Source organism: Pinus tabuliformis, chromosome 4_2 (assembly GCF_031772625.1).
Source record: "Pinus tabuliformis cultivar Carrire ecotype Pingquan chromosome 4_2, CPIR1, whole genome shotgun sequence".
Lineage (NCBI taxonomy): Eukaryota > Viridiplantae > Streptophyta > Pinopsida > Pinales > Pinaceae > Pinus > Pinus tabuliformis.
The window spans coordinates 439,987,559-440,011,706 of record NC_142304.1 but is presented as its reverse complement, the minus strand read 5'-3'; the positions used below and the strand labels follow the sequence as shown (position 1 = coordinate 440,011,706).

The following is a 24,148-nucleotide window of genomic DNA, read 5'->3' as shown; positions in this document are numbered from 1 at the left end:
TTGGTACTAAAGGACTTGATACCAAATGCACATCATATCAGTCAACCACTCAAGCTAATCCATTAAACCACAATATCAATATTTAATATTCAGTGGATGTTAACCACCACCACCACCATCATCAATCCCTCTTAAGATGGATCTAAACTAATTCATAATAATCACAATAAATTTGGTCATTGATTATATATATTTATCATTAACATGTCGTATAAACAACCAGGACTTGGTACTAAATGACTTGATACCAAATGCAAATCATATGAGTCAACCACTCAAGCTAATCCATTAAACCACAATATCAATATTTAATATTATATATTATAAATGTAGATATATATATAATATATTTAAAATTTTATTATAAAAATATATTTATATCAATTGTACTTGCTATTTCTTGGCTGTCTCTAATCCTAGGTTTTCAAAAATCAAGTCGATTCGAATCCGAATCCTGGTAACTTAACGCCCAAGAAATGGGCCTTAACGTGATAGTAACAACTCTTGAATTCAACATAGCAGAAATTACATGTCCAAACAATATTTCCTGCCCAACAAGCTTTGTAGCGGGCCCTTGTTTTCTTGTTACATGCTTCCACTTTCTTTTGTTGAGCTTGTCGTTTCGCTACAACAAGGTTATTTGCAGGGCGGACGGCTCCACCTGCAGCTCCACGTGGAGCAGTAATAACAATAGATGAACTTTAAAGGTGGGAAGGGAGAATGTCAACGCTGACATTCTATCCTCTCCTTTGACCTTTACGAGCTACCTTTGATGATTAAACCATGGTTTTTATGGTATGAATGGAGAAAAATGTTGTTGGAGAAATGACAAATTTGGGCCGCTAGGATGCCTTCAAATCAATATTAATCCTTATAATTTGAATTTTATTCTTCACCTGCACAATGCTATGCTAGACTGTTTAGAGGCTTTTCTTTATAATCGAAAGGGAAAAAAAATGAAGTCAAATTTGCTTTTTGTGCCCATGAAGTATCCTTTTTGCATGCTGGTGTTTGAGACATAAAGGCACTGCGAAGGCACATGTCAAACACTAGTCAAATCTGCGTTTTAAACGTCCAGTGCTTGACACGTGAAATATTGACTTCTGTCCCTAGGAAGTATTCCTTGTTTTTAATCCGTCACCCCACACCAATGGAGGTGTATAAATAAAGCACATTCATTTGTAATTGATTCTCTTTCTGATTATTTGATAAATGCCTAGGGGCACTCTTTCTCTCGTGTTCTTCTCTGTTCATGTGATTGGGTATTACAACAATAACTCTTGTGTCTGTCATTTAAATGAGCTCTCTTGTGTTCGTCATTTACATGTTTCATTTCTGTTGTAATTTGCTTCTTGGTCGGATTCTGATTTATTGGAGGTTTCACCATAGATCCACTATCATATGATCTCAACACAAGGGGCCTCATTGAAAGTCGTCTCGTTAAAATTCATACTTAGGTGATAAAATATTCATCTTTTCTGAACTTGTATTGGACTTAGCACATGTCCCTGAAATCCATTTTTTTCATAGGTTTTAAAACTTGTTTAGTACTGGGTTCGGGGAATTTCAAAATCGAAATTCATAATTCCCCGGATTTCCAGACAAGTTGAATAAATTCATTAGGTTTGGCATAAAATTTGTCTGACTTTTATAGAATTCGTTAAAGGCTTAAAAGATTATTGAAAGAAAAAGGGGGGCTCCGCCTAGATTTCCCCTCCGCATATGGTACCTCCCTGCACACAATGCCCCACTCACGAGTCTAGTCTACTATCTCCTTCCACTCGATGCCACATTCTCGAATCTAGTAACCCACCATATTATCAATACCATACTCCAAGCAAGCGCCAAGCGGTTTCATTGCCGGAGACTGAAAGGCTGAAATTTAATATGAGGACTCAGTTGGGTAACGCTCCCAGGTTGATGTGATCTATTTTACCAGTTCTGGACCTAATTACTGATATACTCTATCAAAGCAATTGCTATGGTGCATTTCATAAGGTACCTAAAAGAATTAAGCAAATGAGAGAAGGTAGATGACCTAAAGTTATCTTCAATGAGGGCATGAGTGAAAGAAAGAAATATCTTCAATGAGGGCATGAGTGAAAGAAAGAAATCAAAGACAAGAGAAAACAACAAATAGATGCAAAAATGGAATATTTACCTTAATGCCTGTCCCACAAATAGCAAGAAGTTAAAGAATTTTGTTATGGAGAAGTTTCGTAAATGTATATGGGGAAAAAATTGGGTAGAAAGAAGTACTATGTTCAGGAATTCAACCCCACTTGTGATCTCCAACAAAAAGAGTACATTGGAGCTAACATTCCATGGAAAGCAAAGATTCTTATTGCTCAAATAAGAAGTAATTCGCATCAACTTCAATGGGAAATGAGTTAGTTGAAAAGACCTAAAGAAGCTTGGGAAGAACGGGTGTGTGCTTTTTGCACTTGTGGGACAGTGGAATCGGAAAAACATTTCATTTTGGAACGTAATGTTTTCAAGGCATCAGAGACAGTTACAGTAATATGTTAACATCAGTGCCTTGGCATTGTTTTTTCAGCCAGAGGATTGCTAAAAAGTTGGATCAGCTCATCATTAATTTGAGTAATAAAAAGATTGAATTGCAAAAGGTGAAAAGCCAAAAAAACTAACCATCCAATAAACTACTTTTAATCTCATTTAAAATTTTCATTCATACTGAGTCCAAAACCAATTAAAATTGGGATCCATTGAACAGGAAGCTTTTGGCAATGGAATGCATGAGGTAAATAAAAAACGATGTTAATTCAAAGGTTAAACTAACATCCCACACACAAAAAGTGTAATTTTATTACATATATTTTATATTTCATTACTACTTATATTTTATATTTTATAATTTTTAATTAGTATATTTTTAAATTATATTTTTATTTTCATTTAAATTTCTAATTTCATTTCAATATGGCATGTTATTTTCATAAGTGTTTAATACGTATTAAATTTTGTAATATATATTTTAAAATTTTACACTCGTCGAATTTAATGTCGAATTTTATTGTCAAGCATTTTCTTGTCGAATTTCAAAGTCCATGAACTCGAACCCGAACCTGGTGAATTGACTTAAATGTACTTTCCTTAATCTGGTAGTCATTCTTACCTATATCTTCTGTTAAGTGTAAGCCGTCGCATCCGTTAAATGGTGATTAAAATAATAAAATCTAAGCCATTCTCTTAGTTATTCCCGAATCATGCACTGTGATGCTCTTAGGATGTCTTAGGTTGTCATCAGCAGCTTTCCCTATTTGCAATTTCCATAAGCGAGTAATTGCAAGGAAAATTTCAACTCGTATATCTCTGCTATTAAAAGTTCATATCATTCCACTGCAACCAAAGCCTTTAGTTTACTTGGATTATCTAAAAATCGTGGTTTTGGGAAGAGCTCCCCACCATATCAGAGCTAAGTAACTGTCATTGGACAGATATCATGCAACACCCAATGTTCTACTATGTGTAGTATTATTGCGGAATCCCTGAGTCACTCTCAGGATTGAGGGGGGCTAAAATATTTGCCACAGTTTCATTCATCCAGATGGCAAAAAATCACTATGAAAGTTTGTTTCATCCTAAAACTGTACAAGAAACTAACAATTTAAAATTGCATTGCAGTTTATTTGTATGCTACAGTTCAGAGCACTTTGTAAGGATGAGAAGAAATTGATTTGAATGATTTCTTGAATAATGTTGTATTATAGGTTATGAACTTATATTCTTTCGATGCCACAGCAGGTAAAGAAACATATTCTTTAGTTAACAATGTTTATAGCGAAGAAACTTGATGTGTCAATCTCCTCACCAACCCTTGTTATTTTTTATATTACGCGAGTAGAATATGGATCTTGACGTTGATCCCATGGACCTGCCTAATTTTCCAGGTTCAGCAATCCCATCTGCTGTTGTATTATGGGTCCTGAGAGAGATGCCACCTCGGCCAGTAGACGAGACTTGTATGCGTCCTAGTTCAACAGTAGAAGATAGTGAATTACTTTCTGATGAGACATTAGTTCAGCATTGGATCATTACAAACAGTGGACAAGATCAGATTGGCTTGTCTGAAGACCACCATCATGTTTCAAACATTTTTCAGGTGAATTATCAAATAAATACAAAATTTGGTTTCATTATAACTGTTCAAGTTCATTTGTTTATCCTCGAATGACCATCCCATTTTAAGCAATTATCAGTTGAACATGGAATAGAGATATTTTTGGTCCAGTTATATCTATTCTTGGTCATTCGTTATGTGTACTTGTTAACAAGAGAAATCATGTGCTTATGCTTAGGGCAGGTCAGGCAAGAAAGCTCTAGATAAATTTTCAAATCTGGACATTGATGCTTTCCCGAAGGTGCAAGTCTGTTTTTGGAATATTGCAAATAATAATGTTAAAGTGCAAAGGGATGGTCCTCACAGTACTACATACAGTTTAAGAGACGGCAGTCAATTTTTTCCAATGTGAAAATGAGATGGTCAAAGTGAATCCAAGGATAAAGTTCACATGAAATATCAAATTAGTTATTGGCGAGGGCTTCCAAGATCTGGTTTCATGAGCATTTTCAAGCAAAAGTTCATGGACTGAGATACAGTTGACATTTAATTGTAGTCTTTTCTTTGTCTGAACATGATGGATGCAAAATTCACAGACTTTACTCCTATGAACTGGCTCAGATGTAATTCGTCTTTATAATCTACAAGTGCACTGAAATATTGTTATTCATGTTTGGTTCCTTTCAAGCATTTTCTGCTCAAATCTTGTTTTTCCGCTATGCTAACTTTGATCTCTTCAGCTAAAATTTTATTTTGGAGGTTATTTATGCTTCCCTGGCTATTGGAAAGCTATCATTAAAGATTCTTTGTAGCCTCCTGTATCTGTTTTTACTTTCTTCGTTGGAGACTATTGAGAATGACCATCTAGACTGATTGAAGGAAAACTATATTTGCCTCATTAGTAGTTATCTTGCAATTTTTATATACTTTAAGCATCAGATTAGTAAGGCCTGCTTATCATTCTTAATTTTACTCGGTTATTGCTATATATACTTGTGCAAGGAAGTTTAAATTTTCTGCATTTGTACTTATCTAAAAATGAAGTTTTAACAAAAGTGACTCTCATATCCCAATTGGGGACATTCAGTGTGACATGTCTATTATAAACGTTAACAAGGTGCGTATCAAACTTTCCGAGCATGAGAAGGGCTGACTTAACTCTTGAAAGTGATATCCAATCAAAGAATAGGGAGAACAAAAGTTGCGGAATTGTGTAAATTTGTAAGTGGGTAATTGATAGCCCAACTTACGAGCTTTTGATATGCATCGTTGCCTTATTTTTCTCTAATACATGTTGGGAATTACAAGCTTCATAATCACTTCATGAGCATGGCTTACTCCAAAGATTAGCTTTGAATGGCTCTCAAACGTCTTACGGATATGCATTTGATTTAATTACTATGAAGGTGAGTGACCAGTTCCTTGAGTACATGTTGCCCTCTCTCTATATGCATGCATTGACATTAAAAGAATTTCCTCTCTATTATGACATAATTGTCATCTTTTACACTTTTTTGAATGCATGTGGTCATGAAAATTAGCTGACGTTGAGCATCATCATTTCAAATATGATATAATGCACGGGGGAGGATGAAAGAGATTTAAATTTAGGCAAATAAAGTAGTTCATAATGCAATGCAATGTTTATATCTGAACTTCGAATAACTTGATGCCTTTTCCCTCGTTTTCCCAAAATTAGTTATGGCTGCCAACATGTCTTGTGGAGTAAATGTGCCTTTCACAATAAAGCAACACTATGGGTATAAGTCATGTTAAGGGAGTGAGTTCCCATCAACATTCTATATGCATAAGGCATATATGAGCACTTTATTTGTTATGGTGTGTCTACATCATGTATCATTTTGCAGTATTAGTGAATGTTTCACTAAGCTTTATCTTCAACTTAAAAATAAAATGTAGTAGTTAGAGGAAAAAATCAATAGCAGCATGTCACTAAGTTTGGTATATCTCCAGCTTAAGATTGAAATGTTGTAGTTGATGGATAAATTAAAAAGCAACATGTCAAACTAGTATTATATAATTTCAAATATTAAATGTGGAAGTGTTCATAGGTTGTGATCTAGTGAGAAATTGAAGAATGTATTGTGCAATGACTAGGTTTTATACCCAATGAGAATGTTGCAAATGCAAGATCTATATATATGAGGAAAAATGGCAAGATGTGTAGAAATTTCATTGTTATTTAACTTTTAATGCAAAACAAACTAGTGAGAAATTGAAGAATGTATTGTGCAACGACTAGGTTTTATACCCAGTGAGAATGTTGCAAATGCAAGATCTATATATATGAGGAAAAATGGCAAGATGTGTAGAAATTTCATTGTTATTTAACTTTTAATGCAAAACAAATATTTCACATCACAAGGAGGTTTCTTGAATCTAGCGTTTGCACCTTGGGGTTAATATGAAAAATGTATTTACAACAACTAACAACAAATAATATTTCATCCCAATTTGATCTGACACACTAGACAACTCAAGAAAATATATGAAACATATGTCAATAAATTTTAGCTCTTAAGGCATTTTTTCCAAGCATATACCAAATTTAACATAATATTTGCAATTACATGAGTATTAGGTGGTTGGAAACTTCACACGCACGTAGAAAATCTTATAGATTCATAAGCTCATGCAATTTACTAAAGCAAAGGACAAGAATCTACTTATACTTTCAACCAACAGAAGCCAATAGATCAATGAAAACAATATGAACAAGAAGAAGATAAATCAATGGCACATAACACAAGAAGTATAAGGGGAAATCCACTCAAAAGCTTGCTATCTGTATTGCATATATCAGAAATATGAGTGAAGTTGCAAAGCTTGTTATCACTAGAACAATTCTGCACAAGTATGCTCAACTCTCTTAGCTCACAAGCTAGCGCAAGCCAAATCCTTAGCCTATTCAGCAACTCTCCAAGCCTCTAATCTCTTGCATAATTCTTAGGATGAATAGTTTGTATTTAAAGGGAATTCATACTTTCAAAACGATGCAATCTAAACATAAGATCAATATTTGATGCATGCATGATATTTACACTCCAGTAAATAATACAATAGTACATTGTCCCTACACTTTAGTCTCAACTGGGTCTTTTTGAGAATCGACATGCATGAGTTTCTGATGAGGGAATGTTCAGTTAACTAGAGTGACATTTGTGGATACATTAGTGCACCTACTGACTGTTAACTCTCTATTAGTTCCACAAACGGTTTGGAACTAATTTAATTGAACTTAACTCAGTAAACTAAGTTATCTAATTTCCAACTCAATTTAAACTCATGTTGGACCCCTAAAACTTAGTGAACATATACATGACTATAGAAAGACTTCCAACTCGAGATTCCTAAGCTAATTAAGTTAATTAAACTTAATTAACTATTTACAAGTTGCTATGAGAATAAAATTTGATTTTAATAATCAGTTTAATTCAAAGACAAATTAAACTGGAATTTCTTGTTGTCATTTCTCAACACTCCCTCTCAACAAGAAAGGGATTATCAGCTACCTCGATCATGTCTCTATTTAACTCAAATTTACATCTTGACAATGTCTCTTTCAAAAAGTCAACATCTTGCTCCTTCGTGGGAATGTACTCTAACAACATAATCTGCCTCAATACATAATCTCTAAGATGATAATATTGGATATCAATGTGCTTGGACCTATCATGAAAAATTGGATTTTCAGATAGTTTGATACAACTTTGATTATCGCAGTAAATCACAGTTGGATCCATGTGTTGACCAAACAAACCAACTAGGATCTTCCTCATCCAGATGGCCTCACATGTTTCCTGACTCGCAGCCATGTACTCTGCTTGTCGAACTGAGTACAACTCACATATGTTTCCTATTGTACCAAAAAATTGTCGTTGACCCAATACTGAAGATCCCTCTTGATGTGCTCTTCTGATCAGATGGATTCCTTGCCCAATATGCATCGGTGAAGCTTTGAAGCTTCACTCCCTCTTTCCGTATGTACCATAATCCATACTGAGAAGTGCCTCTGAGGTATCTCAACACATGCTTTATTGTCTTCCAATACAGCTTGGTAGGCCTAACCATCGCTTGACTAAGCTGGTTAACTACATAGCATAAATCCGGTTTTGTGTTCACCAAGTACATGAGTGAACCCACAAGTTGCTTGTAAACAGTAGCTTCCACTACTTCCCATGAAGTAGCATCCTCCTTCCTCCAGTTACCTGTTAGAGGAGTCTCCATGGGTTTGTTGCTCTCCATGCGGAATCTCCCGAGTATCTTGTTGGCGTACTTGCCTTGAGACACAAACAACTCACCATCTCCTTGCCATACCTCCATTCCAAGAAAGTAATGCATGAGCCCCATGTCCTTCATTTCAAACTCTCCTTGCAAGACTTGATCAACTTATCCACCTATCAGTATGATATCAACATAAAGTACAATGATCAATAGTTTACCTTCCACCACTATGTGGTGCAAGTTTGCATCTACTTCACTCTTCGTGAAACCCAATTTGGTGAAGTAGTTACCTATCCTGATGTACCAAGCACGGGGTGCTTATTTCAGCCCATATAATGCTCTCTTGAGTCGACACACATGCGAATGACGGTCGAAGGTCTCAAAACCTTCAGGTTGCTCTATGTACACCTCTTCCTCAATCAGCCATTAAGGAAGGTTGCCTTCACATCCATCTGATGTATCTTCCAACCCATATGTGCTGATAGTGCCAATATAGATCTAATTGACGAGTACCTTGCAAAAGGAGAAAAGGTCTCATCATAGTCTATCCTCTCTACCTGTGAAAAGTCATTGGCCACAAATCTAGCCTTATGCTTCTCCACACTACCATATGCAGCTTGCTTTACCTTGTAAAGCTAAGGGGAGCTCACCACGGACTTGTCCTTCGGTTTCGGGGCCACATCCCAAACACTGTTACATACTATGGAGTCATACTCCTCTATCATGACATCAACCCAAACCGGCTATTGCACTACTTCCTTAAAGGAAGATGGCTCTTTTACAACACATTTGACCATAAGAGTCATGTATCCAATGTACCTCTCAGGTGACCTCCTCTATCTACGTTGAGAAGTGAGTGCTCCCACATTCGCTTTTTCATCATCCAACAATCGGTCCGCCTCTCTAGTGCACTTTCTTCCCTCTTTGGAAGACTCTACGTAAGTGGATGTCTCCACTCTCAAATCCTCTGCATGTGGCTCCTCCACATCAATTTGAGGCTCCTCAACCTTAGGAGCTAAAAGCTCCTTATCTGCATGTATCTCAAGCTCCCTCTCAAGGGAAACTCGCATGGCCTTCTCCTCATCGAATCTAACATCCCAGCGAACCATTGTCATCTTGTTGGTTGGCAAGTACACCTGATAGTTGTGAGGTGTATCAGTGTATCCCACAAATATCCCCAACTTTCTTTCTTGCATCTTTAGTCACATGGCAATATACCAATGACCCAAAAATCTTTGAAGTGACCAACATCTGGCCTCTTACCGGAATAAGCCTCCTCTGGTGTCGTCATCCCTAGTATCCGATATGGGCTACGGTTCTGAACATAAACCTTTGTGTTGCATGCCTCAACCTACAAGTGTAGTGGTATGCCTTGATTATGCAACATCTCCATTGTTGCCCCTACTATGCTTATGTTCTTCCCCGACCACCCCATTCTGCTAAGGGTTATGGGGTGTCATCAACCCCCTTTTAATCCCTTCCGCTACACAGAAGTTCTTAAACTCATTTGAGACATACCACCGTTATCACTCTGTAGAGATTTAACCTTCTTGCCGGACTCTTTCTCCACCAATTCTTTAAACTCACAAAACTTTGTGAAAGTTTGATCATTTTTCTACATGAAAAATATCCAACATTTACAAGAATAGTCATAAACAAATATAGCATAATCCTTGTGTTTGGCCATGGATGTTGTCGAGAATGGTCTACACACATCTAAATGGACTCGCTCTAGAATAGCCTCTGCTCGACTATCTCTGTAGTGAAAGGAAGACTTGGTGTATTTTCCCAAAGTACACCCCTTGCATATATCAACTTGCTGAAGCGTACCTTTGGGAAGATCGGTAGAGCTCTATTGCAATATCTTCAAAGCCCCATGATGCAAGTGGCCCAATTGCCTGTGCCATAATTCGCCAATGTCTCGGCTCTACACCCTTTCTGCTTTTGTGCTCAAAGCAGCACACTCCTCTACCTCCAGCTTATAGAGATTCTTCACCTGAATCCCTAACTTCTTTACTTGACCTGTGGCTATGTGTCGAAGGAACACCTTTCCTTTCGAGAAGATCACATCATAGGCTTTATCCTCAAGCATGGCAACGGATACCAAGTTCTTCTTCAACCCGGGCACACACATAACATTCTTCAAAGTGAGTGGAGCCTCATGCTCCCTTTGAAAAGTAATCATGTCCAATCCAGTAACACTATACTTCTCATCGTCACCCATCTCGATATGCATCTAGAGATCTTTCTCCTCCAGGTCACTGAATAACTCTGTCGCCAGTCATGTGGAATGAAGCTCCACTGTCTAAGTACCATACACTTTCCATCATCGATGAACCATGCATGCAATGAGGGAAAAGTCCAATTCAAATTGAAAGGCCAAAGCGTCACCCACCGCTCCTCCTGAGGACTTCTTCTTGGACTTCTTGAGTGGACAATTTGTAGCAAAATGGCTCAGCTCATGACAATGAAAGCACTTAAATTTCGTCATGTCTTTCTTTCTACCTCCATGATAAGAATCCGATTTAGAATGGGAAGCTTTCCTTTTCCCCTTCTTCATCTTAATCGTTAAGGCACAGTGCTCTGCATCATTAGTCTTTGATGAAGAGCCATCCCTGGTATTCCTCCTGATTTCCTCTTGCATCAAATCTGACCACAGTCGTTCCCAATCTTGTAGCTTCTCTCGACCATTGACAGAGTCTTGATAACTATGCCAACTCTTTGGGAGTCCTAGAAAAGAAAGACTCACCATATCATCCTCGGCAACAATGATTCCAACACTTCCAAGTTCATCACAAAATTGAGTGAACTTGGTCAAGTATTTTGGAATATTCTCACCTTTCTCCATTTTGATTTTTCAAAGTTTGTCCTTCAGTGTCAATTTCCTTTCGTCACCGCTGGTATGATACAAGTCCATCAATGTTTTCCACATAGCATATGGAGTTTCCTTGCCATGGAGACTCGAGACAATGTGGTCTCGAACTCCCTCAAGGATTATCCGCCTCGCCTTCACCATACTTCTTCCATTCGACCAAATTTTGTGCATCTGATGCTGTTGTCTTAGGAATGTCTTGATCAATGAATTCCTTTAAGCCATTATCCTCTAGCACAACCTTCATTATGTCCCTCTAGGCTATATAATTTGAGTTGCCTTCCAAGGCATACTCGAGGCGCAAATCGAGAATGACATCTATCGATCTTGAAGTATGTATTGTGAATTTGAATTTCACCTGTAACCCAAAACTCAAAACTTCGAAATATTCTCTAGTATATTGAATTCAGCTCTAATACCATGTAGAAAATCATGTAGATTCACAAGCTCATGCAATTTACTAAAGCATGGGACAAGAATCTACTTCTACTTTCAACCAGCGAAATCCAATAGATCAATGAAAACAATATGAACAAGAAGAAGATAAATCAATGGCACATAACACAAGATGTATCTGGGGAAATCCACTACTCAAAACCCCGTTATTTGTATTGCATATATCATAAATATGAGTGAAATTACAAAACTTGTTCTCACTAGAACAATTCGGCCCAAGTATGCTCAACTCTTTCAGCGCACAAGCTAGCTCAAGCTAAATCCTTAGCCTATTCAGGAGCTCTCCAAGCCTCTAATCTCTTGCATAATTCCTAGGATGAATACCTTGTATTTCAAAGGAATTCATACTTCCAAAACTGCGCAATCCAAACATAGGATCAATCTCTGATGTATGTATGATATTTACACTCCGATAAATAATACAACTAATAGTACATTGTCCCTACACTCTAGCCTCAGTTGGGTCTTTCTCAAAATCAACATGCATGAGTTTCTGATGAGGGAATCTTCAGTTAACTAGAGTGACACTTGTGGATGCACTAGTGCACCCACTGGTTGTTAACTCTCTATTAATTCCACAAACGGTTTGAAACTAAATTAACTAAACTTAACTCAGTAAATTGAGTGATCTAATTTCCAACTCAATTTAAACTCATGTTGGACCCCTAAAACTTAGTGAAAAAATATACATGACTACAGAAAGACTTACAACTCGAAATTCCTAAGCTAATTAAGTTAATTAAACTTAATTAACTATTTACAAGTTGTTATGAGAATAGAATTCGATTTTAATTCTCAGTTTAATTCAAGGACAAATTAAATTGGAATTTCTTGTTGTCACTTCTCAACACACGTGCACACACCACATCTACAAGAAAAAGTACACACCACATCTTTATCACAACATCAGTACGATTTTTTAGCTCTCCAAAATCCTAGCTAAGGAAAACTAAGCAAACAGGCTATCCACCTTGAAATATTTCCATCAAGCAAACCTCAACACCAGCAAATCCTTATTGGCAAGACATCTCCTTCTCTCCTCCTCAATCAATGCCTTCTAGTATAAACCCTATCAATATAACAGGGCTCAAACCCTTACACACAACCTCTCTCTAACACTTAGGTCTAAACATGTAAAAACTCTACTCTAAGAGGAACTTCACTCTGAGAGGATACTTGTCAAGCTCCAAAGTGACATTGTTAACAAGGTCTGAAGCCATGAGTGCTCTATGAGATATGTCCAACACTCTTCCGTAAGTGTCCAAGGCTCTAATGCAACTCCAAAGGAATGTGTTCCTTCACTTCCATCCCACTTGCATGACCACTCCCTCAATGCTAGCTAGCATTAATTAAGTATCGACATACATGTAAGCAATCTAAATGTCCCCATGCCATCTAAGGTTCAATGCCCCTCTTGAAAATGCCAAGCACTCTTGCAAGGTAAGGCGTCCTCCAAGCAATTAATTGAACTTCCTTCAGGAACAGGTCATCATGTTATATATATATATATATATATATATATATATATATATGAGACAAAGGGTACAATTAAAATAATTTAGGACCATGAAAGGTTCTAGCCAACATAACAATAGAAATGTAATCAATCCATATCTAGGGATTAAGAAGGCATTTTAGCATTATATGGACCTTATGTAGGACATAACATGCCCCTCTGCTTTGAACAAGTGTCGTCCTCAACACTTGACTAACTATGAGTGATTTTGTAAGAATAAGTCATCTTTCCATGTCATTTCTTCCATTGGTAAGTTCTTTTGTTTGGTGATGTACTCCACAATTTTTGGGTTATTTTGTTGCTTAATCCTTGTTTTAAGGATTATTTCTACTTCTAGTATGATTTTTCCCTTTATTTATCTTTGTTACACTTCATGATTGCAAAGCAATGACATTGTCATGATCTTGATTAGGTGGAAGGCCCTTAGGAATTAATCCAAATACCTTAGGATGATTGTTGACAACTTTATGAAGATCCCCTGACATAGATGATATTGATGTTTCAACATTTAGTGAACATAATTGTGCCATTACATCCTAGAGCCCCTTTTTGAGTAATTTTTTCATTCCATTAGAGCTTATCATTTTATGGGGTTTCCCTTGGATACCTCTAAGATTGATTTTCCTTCCTTCTAAGATAAATATTATGAAGAGATCTTGAAAATTAAAAGTCATTATTCTAATGATTGTAACCATTAGACCCCTAATACAACATCAACACCAACCATTTGTATTGCAATAATGGGACTATCTAATAAGTACTCCCCCATGTTGAGCTTAATATTATGGCTCTTCCTTGAACAATTTATGGTGCCTCCATTTGCAATCATTACTTGAAACTATGGTGTTGGATAGATGACACAATTGAGAAGTTTTACTAATTTGTAATTGATGAAGTTATGGGCACTGCTCGGATCAATTGACATTGTTACTTTTTTCTTTGTATGCCCCATACTATACTTGTCACAATTGAAACATAGTCCCTTTTCTCTTCTTTCATCCATTTGTTGAGGAGTCAACCTTGTCGATTTAGGAGATGGGGCATGATCTTCACTATCGTTTAGTGATTAATTTTCTAGTGGACATATTTTTACTTTCAACTTTCCTAACCAAACTAAAAAGATGCTCTAGAGATTTGTGTTCAAAGAGACACACCTCATGTTGGATGCTTTTCTTTAAAGGCCCATAAATAGGTCTAACAAATCATCCTCTCAAATACCTTTTTACTCTAGGGCTCAACTTTTGGAATTGTTGAATGTGCTTTGTAACTTGACCGTTTCGTCAAAGATTTACCAATTGAATAAAAAATGCATTGTTCTTAATATCCCCATAATGTGCTATCAATTCCTCTGTAAAAATGGAACAAGATATGGTAGAATCATTTTTCTTTTCAGAAAGCCATTGATACCATACATGTTGGTCTTGTTCTAAAAACATGAATGAAATAACCTTTTGTAAGGATGCCACTTGGTGTAGATCAAAGTATTGCTCCATCTGAAATATTTGTGTTACATAATCATTACCATCAAATTTCATCATATCAACCTTTGGAATATAGTAGTTCCTTGTTGTTGACTTGAAGCCTTGGTGACGTGGATTTGAAAATTCGTGATTATGGTTTTGTGATTCAATATTTGTGCTCTACAATTGTCATAACATACTCTCTATATGGCATTGAATATCAACACCATGCTCCTCCTTATGTTCATGATTTCCTTAGATCTCCACGTCCATTTTAGGGAGATCTTTTAATAGAATGTTTTGTAATTCTTTTATTTCTTCCCTATTTTCAGTCTTCTTATTTTCTTTTGCTTCCCCATTTTCATCTGTCTTGTTTTCCATTTATCTTTTTTTCTTAAGAACTTAAGAAATCTATGTTTTTCAAAATACTGCCATCCATTCATTAACTTTCTTTTGTAATTGAAATAACCTAAATTCTAAGTCCGCACTTTCTTCATGAGTTGAGGATGAGCCTCCAGTAGATTTAATTGGTAGTAGCTTTCATTGGAGGTATGTTGGAAAATAGTAATAGTATTCTTCTTTATCACAACTTTCAGTCACTAAAAAGTGGAATTTTCTAATCAATAGTCAGGTCATTTGTAACTTATGTACCTTAATTTGGAGAATATATAAATGGATGAATTGTTTCTTGATATATTCTAAGATTATTGTTCAGAGGCTTTTGCAATTAGTTTCTTGTGTAGTGTTTTCTTCTTCCGGGATTATCGCATCCATGATTGTTTAAATCAACGTTTTGAGTCATCCATTGTGGTTCATCATCAAGATAGATCAAAAAGATGTGTAAGTTAGATCTCAACAGGGTGTATAAGTAGAGAATGAGAATGATGGTGGCCGACATGTTTTTAGGTTAGGTTAAGTAGTAATTAATAATATTTAATTATTATTATAGTTTGTCCTCTTACAATATTATTAGGGTTGTAAATCCATACCTTGTTTTAATTGTGATTAATTTTAATTACAGTTTCTTTTAATTTGTAATTATAAGAATTTTTGTTTTTAATAGTATTATTAATATTTATTAAATTCATTAATTCATTTTATTGTTTATAGTTGAGTTGATATTGATTATTTTAATTAATATATTGGATTTTTATAAATAATTAATTTTAATTTGGTTGTTAGTAATTATAAGAATTTTTATTTTTAATAAAATTAATATTATTAATATTATTGTTTTTAACAATATTATTAATATTATTAAAAATAAAAATTCTTATAATTACAAACAACCAAATTAAAATTATTTATTTATTAAAAAATCCAATATATTAATTAAAATCAATCAATATCAACTCAACTATAAACAATAAAATGAATTAATGAATTTAATAAATATTAATAATACTATTAAAAACAAAAATTCTTATAATTACAAATTAAAATAAACTATAATTAAAATTAATCACAATTTTAACAAGGTATGGATTTACAACCCTAATAATATTATAAGAGGAAAAACTATAATAATCATTAAATATTATTAATTACTAATTAGCCTAACCTAAAAACATGTTGGCCACCATCATTCTCATTCTCTACTTATACATCCTATTGAGATCTAACTTACACATCTTTTTGATCTATCCTGATGATGAGCCACAATGGATGGCTCGAAATGTTGATTTAAACAATCATGGATGCGATAATCCCGGAAGAAGAAAACACTACACATATTCTAAGATTTTATTCTTGGATCTGAAATTTGTTTCCAATACTCTGATGTGCCTTTTTTTGCAATTCCACAGTTGCGAACAAAATTTGATTTGCCAAGTGAAAGTTATGGTAACCTTCCAAAAACTTCTTTATTTTTTACCTCTTCCCACAAGCAAAACTAGTATAACATGCCACATATCCAAATTCTTCAAATATAATTCTGAAAATTCTACTTGAGATACTTTGTATGTTTCCTGAAATTCTTGAATCTCTCACAATTTGAAAAATCCTAGAAAGATATAGCAAAAATACCAAGTTGACTTGTTTAAAATTTGTTTTGGAATTTTTCACAAACCTTAACTTTCGCAAGTTATAACTCTGAAATTATAGCGAACCAAATTCTGAAAATTGAACTAGATGCTCCCCAAGATTGCTACTTAATATTGCTTAGGTTTCAATGTCTGAAACTACCTAGAAAAAAAAGTTGTTGTAAAAATGTGAAACTAACATGTTTGAAACTAATTTCAAGAGCATTCAAGAACTCAAAATTCCTTAGATCATATATTTGAAATTATAGCAAACTAAGATTTGAAATTTTTAACCAAAGGTTCAACAAGATTTCGACTCAATGTGGTCCATTTTTCATAGTCTGAAATTGTTGAAAATGGTTTTTATTGATATCAAAGGTTGTTCAAACGCAGAAGAATATTACATAGCCAAATAATATATTTTGATACCTTTCCAACAATATATGGCATGACTTATAACTCCTTACAATTGAGAAGAAACGAATTTTTTGAAGTTATTACCCTCCCAAACACAAGTCAATCCTATTTGTGGAGGTTAGACACACTATATATAGGTGCAAGGAGGAGGCACTTAGGGACTCACCCAAGCAGCTGCTCGGATTTGTCTAAACAAGCAAGGAGTTCTAAGGTTCATACCTTATGAACCAAAAGTGAAGAGAAGATGAATTGGAGAGTCTTTGTATGGAAGGGTGTTGGCAAATCTTTTGAAGGTGTTTTGGTATTGTTCTTCGGAAGGGTTCTAGTTTTTTTGAGGTTTGGTTTAAGCACAGAGTGCTGTAGTTTTGATGGTCGAATTCAAGACCCTTGAAAACATAGTCTGCACTTGTTGAAGCCAAACTGAAGAAGTTCATTTTTATCTTTGTTTAGGCTATTACTGGCTTTTCTTCAAGGTCAAGTTGTTGTACAAAAGGAGGTTGAGTTCTTTGTTTGGGTTGATTTACAGGTCTGTCTTGGAGGTTGAGTTGTGGTATAGAAGGGGGTCAAGTTCATACTTGTTTTAGGTCGAGCTACGGGCCTGAATGGAAGGATAAGTTTGGTGCAGAAGGAAGTCGAGTTATTTTTATGTGAAGGTTGAAGTTTCAAGGCCAAAATCTGATATTTTATAGGGCCTGGTTATTTTTTTTAAGATCTAGTTCATGCCTAGTTTGAAGGCCAAGCTCAGTATGCTAACAACCATCTTATGTGAAGGAGAGAGGAGTAGATCCCAGGAAGACCTAATCAAGCTAAAAGTTGTAACTCACTAAGGAGTGGTGTCCTCATCTCCTTGAGGTTGAAGCCTACTAAATTTTTATTTAGTGTTTATAGTGTTGAATAAATTGTTGTCATTGATATCGGAGTAGTCATTGATGTCCAATAATGTCAAGCTCAGGGAGGGGTTGTTGGAGATTTTTAAAGTATAGTCATTGATATTGAATTGGTTGATGATTATTGGTCAGATGTATTTTATTTTTGAAGGTCTTTTTCCTATAGGTGAAGTGTTCAAAAGCATATGAAAAGTGCATAGTTGGATAGTCCTCTCAGATACATTTCCAATAGTACATGGCACTTAGCAAAATTCCAAAGGGTTGATGAGAAAAATCATTTTAAAGTTTTATAGTTAAGCGAAGGCATACTAATTCAGACATATTCGGGAGTTCGAGCCTTTCAGGGTGAAAAGTTGGTGCATAGCCAAATTAGGTAGACTTTAGACTAGTTTGGACATATCTAGAAGTCCATGCCTCTTAGGGTATGAACGTTGTTGCGTAGTAAAAGAGTCGGACTGCACACTAGTCCGGACTGATATGGATATCTAGGCCTCCGAGCACTTTGTAAAGTGCAAAACAATAAACTTCTCGGATCCTAGATTGGTTTGGCATTTAACTCCCAACGTAAAAGACAGGGTCACAACCCTGCACGAGGGCTTAACTAGGGGAGCAATACCATACCACGTTTGTTCATATTGGGGGATATATATATCGAGGAAAAAATGACATAATATATTGAACATATAATAGGGGGTAAAGGGTTTTTATATTGGAAAGTATAAAAAAATGGAGCTCAAAGTTAATGAAAAGATATAAAGGTGTGTAAAAAAATGTTAATAAAAATATGGATACCGACAATATCTAATGAAAGTAGGGGTTTTTTAAATTGGGAAAGTGTATTAGGTTCATATTGATAGGAGGTTAAATAATGTGATTTTAAGAGGTATTTTCCAATATGTAGTTAAAATAAGGGTATAGTTTAGTTTGTCACGAACGCACATTAGAGGAAATTCCAGTCTAAAAGTTTCCATGAAATTTTCATGTACATAATATGTAAACTAGTCAAAATCCTTTAAATTTAAAAAAAGTTACATGTAAATATTTTGGAAGGAAAATTTAAAAAAAAAAAAAAAAACTACTTTTTTAATTGTATTTTTTGCTTATCTCCCTATAAGTTTACTCAAATTTCAAGTGTAGACACTCATTGGATGACATCCAATGACTACCCATTATGCATACTTCTGAGAAGATCCACATTGATAAAAAAAATTAAGATACATTTAAAAAGTGTGTTCAACACGTTTTTTTAATGTATCTTTAGTTTTTATCAATGTGGGTCTTCTCAGAAGTATGCATAATGGGCATTCATTGGATTTAGAATTTAATTATGCATCCAACGAGTGTCTACACTTAAGATTTGATTAAACCTATAGGGAGATAAGCCAAAAATACAGTAAAAAAATTAGTTTTCTTCTTTTCCCTCGAGAATCCATAACTCTTATTTTATTACTTTCATATTTTTTTATTATTTTTCTTTAGGAGGTCACTTTTAGGTTGAAATTCCCTCTAATCTGTGATATGTCAAAGATTCACCGAGTGTATCCCTCGTGAAACCCCTAGTTCTACTACAAAAGAGTTGAAACAAAAGTGTTATTTGATGCATTCGATGGTTTGGGCGTCCAGCACAATTGTAACACCGTTAAAGCCCCACACTCCAAATTTAAAGCACTTAGCCCACGGTTTTGGCCTACAAGCATATGGAGAAGGGAGCCAAACAATGAAGCAAGATTCATATTAAGAAATTAAGAACTCATCGAGTTAAGTTATTGGACTTAGCCTGTGGTTCTGAGGAAAGGGACATGATCTCAAAGCCAAAAAGGAAATTTGTTGTTCTACACATAAATTGAAATTTGGTGTTCTGTGGCATGGATTAAAATTTTTCATTCTACATTTTAAACTTAGCATTCCAACACTAAATTAACACAGACATAAATATATAATGACATGTAGTGCAAAGACAAAATATCAAATTGGCATGAAGCACCAAATTAGTAGAGTTGAACAAATAAGAACGACCAGTGAAGAGAATCAGATACACGAAGATTAAATAAATTGAACAATCGTTAATTTAAAGAATAGAACTGAAGTGGAACTGATTATTAAACTCACAAATAGAAAATTAGTTGAAAATGGAAGTGGATCTAAATCTTTATAAGAAACAACGGTGTATGAATAGATACACATGAACAATATTGCAAAGGAGGTGTGAGAGGTATCTCATAATTGAGTGTCTTAAGAAAAAGCAGTGAATGGGTGTTTGAGTGAGCAGAACAAAGAATTTTTCTATGAGTGTATGACAGAGATGCATTTATGATACGAGTTTGAACATTATATGAAATAAGGATTTGAAAGGTTGTGCAAGTAAGTGCTTGCACAATAGGGAGTTGGAGCTTTCAATTTTTGCTGATAAATACGGAGCTAGTACTTCTTTCAGGTTGGTGCTTGAGAAATCAACAAGTTGGTACTTGTAGAGAGAAAGAAGGTCGAAGTCTTCTATAAGTTGTAGCCTACACAAAAATTGATGTAATTTGAAGTTGGGACTTTATTTTACATCATAATAAAAAAGAATGTGGTTTTCTCAGTTGGGTTTCCACATTAATATCTTGTGTCTAAATTTATGAGTTTGTTGTGCTATTGATTATTATTATCTTGCTAAGTATTTTTACTTTGAGCAAGGAATTTTATAAATTTTCAAAATACTAATTAACCCCCTCCTCTCGTTATTTTTCTAGTTTCTAACAATTGGTATTAGAACCAAGTTCCTTCAAGATCAGTGTAATAGCTGGAAGGAAGATCAAGGGCAATGTATAACCAGGATGGAAGAACTATAACAAGGAAGCCAACCTTCAAAGTAGAAAAAAATCCCAATAAAGATCAAGATGACTCGTGCTATGAATCAGATGAAGAGGAGGCAAGGTTTGTCAGAAAATTAAAGGGAGGTGTTAGCCTCCTGTTGCAATAGGTGTTCATCTTTCATGATTGATAGTTGAAAGTGCCAAATATGTCATACTTTTCATGTTGCAATGCTCCATATTTCCAAAAAGAGGCCAAAGAAGAGGCCATGAAAGTGGGCGAGTCTAAATGCCACTGCTGTATTCCAAATTTTGATGAGTTAACCATTTTTGAAGAATTTTCTGTTAAGGGAAGTCCAAACAGTTTAATCTTGTCCTCCCTAGGTTTCAATTTCTTGTTTTAGAATATAGAGAATCATTATCTGTCCAAACAGTTTAATCTTGGCAGATTTGTAGATAGGTAGAGAAACAAAGGAGCCCAACTGCTTAATCTGGGTCCTTGGAAGAAATAAGTGTAGATTTAGATAGGAGGATAGCAAAAAGAAAAAAGGAATAATCAGGGTCTGCAAGTCCAAATGCACCCATGAAAAAAGAGGAAAAAATGCTAGGTAAGTAGGCTGGGTAAGTAGTTTTGTGGTTGCAGAATCAAGCTGTGTGATCCATTTCATCTTTTCAAGTGTTATATCTATTCAGATCACAAGTGCAAGGCAATTCCCCTTTGGACGAGCTCAAGCGAGGCATGTCTAACTCCCCATTCTTCTCATTCCCCAAATCACTCACTAACATCCCCTTGAGGACCTTGGGATCTTCCCAACCAGTCCTGTTATCACTTCATTTTTTGTAAAGCACCAAGTCAAGTTTTGACTTTCTTCAGTGAAAAGAAGACACATTTCTTGTGTAAAATCATGTCTCCACAGTCCATGCACTTCTTATGTCTAAGTTTCAGTTCACAAACTTAGCCTCTCCCCTATACTTTCACCTCATAAAGTCATATTAACTCCTAATTCTACTATGTAGCTCCCTAGCTACTTTCCTATCCCTATTCACTACTAGAACTATATAAAATCCCAAAAATATTACATATTCCCCTCCCCTTGGCATTATAGCCATATTTATCAAGTCCGGGAAATAGTAGTCCATCTGGGGCTCCTACTAACCCTTCCGTGTCCTAACCTGGAGTTAGTCTGACATCTGGTCACACTAATAACCATTTCCCCTAAGTCCTAACCCTACAATACTCATTTCCCGCCCTTATCCTAAGGTCATGCATGTAAATATATTTCACCCCGCTTGTATATAACCCAAAACCCACTTTCCTAAAGTTTTCCCCCCGCCAGATTAAAACAATTAATAAAAAGCACCGCGGGCCCCGTATCTATCCTTCTGTCGTTTTGATCGTGCCGCCGACCGTCCGATCTGATGCACCCGAGATCTACGGTGGGCGGGTCTTTTTGTGCCCCAATGTGCCGAGGGTTAGCGTACGGGAGCTGGGCGGTTTTCCCATCGTACTCCCGCCACGCGTCGCCCTCCCGGCTGTGGCAAAGCCCCTTCCTCCGAAACCGCTTCTGCACAAAAGCGGTGCGACATAAAACCGAATATCGCCTTCTGCCCTCCTACGCTAGCACCACGTCATCATGATGTCATCAACCTACGTCGGCCTCCTGCCACCGTGTCCCTGCCACGTCATTGCCACGTCGCTGCCACCGTACTGCCATGTCACACGGCCGTACTGTTGACGTCACCCTGCTGATGTCACCTTGCCACGTCACTGTCGTATTGGGACCCACCGCTGACGTCATGCTAACGTCATCATCAAAAAGGGCGCAAAGCGCGAAATCTGCACCAACGGATGCCCGGAATGAAAAAACGAGGTAGTTTTTAATGCGCGATTAGCGCAAGGAAATAGGCCAAAATGGAAAGCCCTTTCATGGCTCGGCTATCAGCAGGGCCCGAAAGTCGCAAAATGAAAAGATTTTCTTCGCGCAGGATTAAGAAAAGGAGCAAAGACAGTATTTAAAGCAAGCAGAGGGCCGAATAGCAGCCATGAAAGGTCGATGGAACAGTTTAAAGAGTATCAGAGGTGAGAAAAGGTGCACATTCAGTGCCAAAGCATATCAAAGAAGCGGCAAAGAGTATCAGTCAAATGTTTTTAATGGAAATCTTTATTTCCCAAAGCAGGTGAACATTGAATGGCCTCCAACAAAGTCAAAGAAAGTGGTAAAATCCCATCAAAGCTATCCGATCACAGTCGAAGCATTTAAAGCCACCGAAAAACGATGGATCAAAACCCAAAGCACAGTTATGGCTAAGTGATCAGCACAGAGCCATAAAGACAACACATTAACTCTTTTTTGATACAGCTGCCCCCAGCGTAGCTCGAAGATATTTTCTCGCATTTATTTCAGACATATGTTAGGTTAAAGACACTTATTACAACAGATCTGTCTGAGATCTGATTTTTGTAGATATTTTACTTATAAAACCACCCTAATTCATTGTTTAAGGGGTTGGTTGGTTGTATAGCTCCAAGAGAGACTCGCTCTGTATACCTGATATGTTTTACTTAATCAAAGACTGCTGAAAGCTTGGAGAATGGACTGTGTGCAGTGTATTAATTTTTTGAAGAATTGAATGTGGAATTCTTGTGCTACAACATGACTCAATAAGTGCTTCCTATCTCTGTTTCAATTTCATATATGTTTTTATCATACCTATATCACCATCTAAATTACAGAAAAAAAGATTAGCCTAGAATTTGTGTGGCTGCACTCTATGCTTAGTTTCTATGACTTCTATATGTTTTCTACTGATTCACGCATAAATATGAATTCCTCATGGCTCGTGTTTGCTCTGTTTCACTCACGTTTGACAGTTATCTAGGGATTCTTTACTGCTCCTAGATAGAGCTCATTCACCTTCCCTCTGTTAAGCTGAAAGAGAGATTCTTAATTGCCTCTCATTCCTTAACCTTCAATCCATCTTCATTTAGCTTGAAAGTTGTTTCATGTGTAGCTCTCTTGCTCCATTTTCCTCTTGTGACCAAGAAAATGCACCAGCAGTCCTACTCCTTGACTCCATGCCCAATGGTTTGAAACTCTCATATTATACTTGCCTCTTTACTTGAAAGCATCATCCTTCCCACCAAAACTTAAACAAAACCCCTTGAACTCAATAACTAGCCTAAAACCATCCTCAACAAAGTTAAATTATAAAGAAAGAGCCCTCTCTGATTGCAGGTAGGCTAGGACCTGCAATCCAAAGATTGGTTTGTGGTTACCTCGACTGTATTCCCTTGGGAGTCAAAGGGAACAACCTGAGTGATAACATAATGGCGACTCCACTGGGGAACAATGAATTTTCCAATTGCTGTATATTCCTTAAAACTACAAATGGAGCCTGAA

The 24,148-nt window shown here is 36.0% G+C and overlaps 1 protein-coding gene across 6 annotated transcripts in view; it reads left to right on the top strand.

Moving 5' to 3' along the window:
* The window catches only part of LOC149169851 (tobamovirus multiplication protein 1-like), a 380,857-nt gene extending 376,106 nt beyond the window's left edge, over window positions 1-4,751 (top strand). For 4 of the 6 annotated variants that reach the window (XM_089428835.1, XM_089428833.1, XM_089428834.1 and 1 more), the window contains 2 exons: window positions 3,912-4,123; window positions 4,320-4,751. In XM_089428835.1, coding sequence (XP_089284961.1) covers window positions 3,912-4,123; window positions 4,320-4,493 — 386 coding nt within the window. In that variant the 3' untranslated portion in view covers window positions 4,494-4,751. Of the gene's footprint in view, window positions 1-3,911; window positions 4,124-4,319 lie in introns of those variants that run through there. The other 2 variants (XM_089428836.1, XM_089428837.1) reach the window with 2 other exon arrangements.
* The last annotated feature ends 19,397 nt before the right edge of the window (window positions 4,752-24,148 follow it).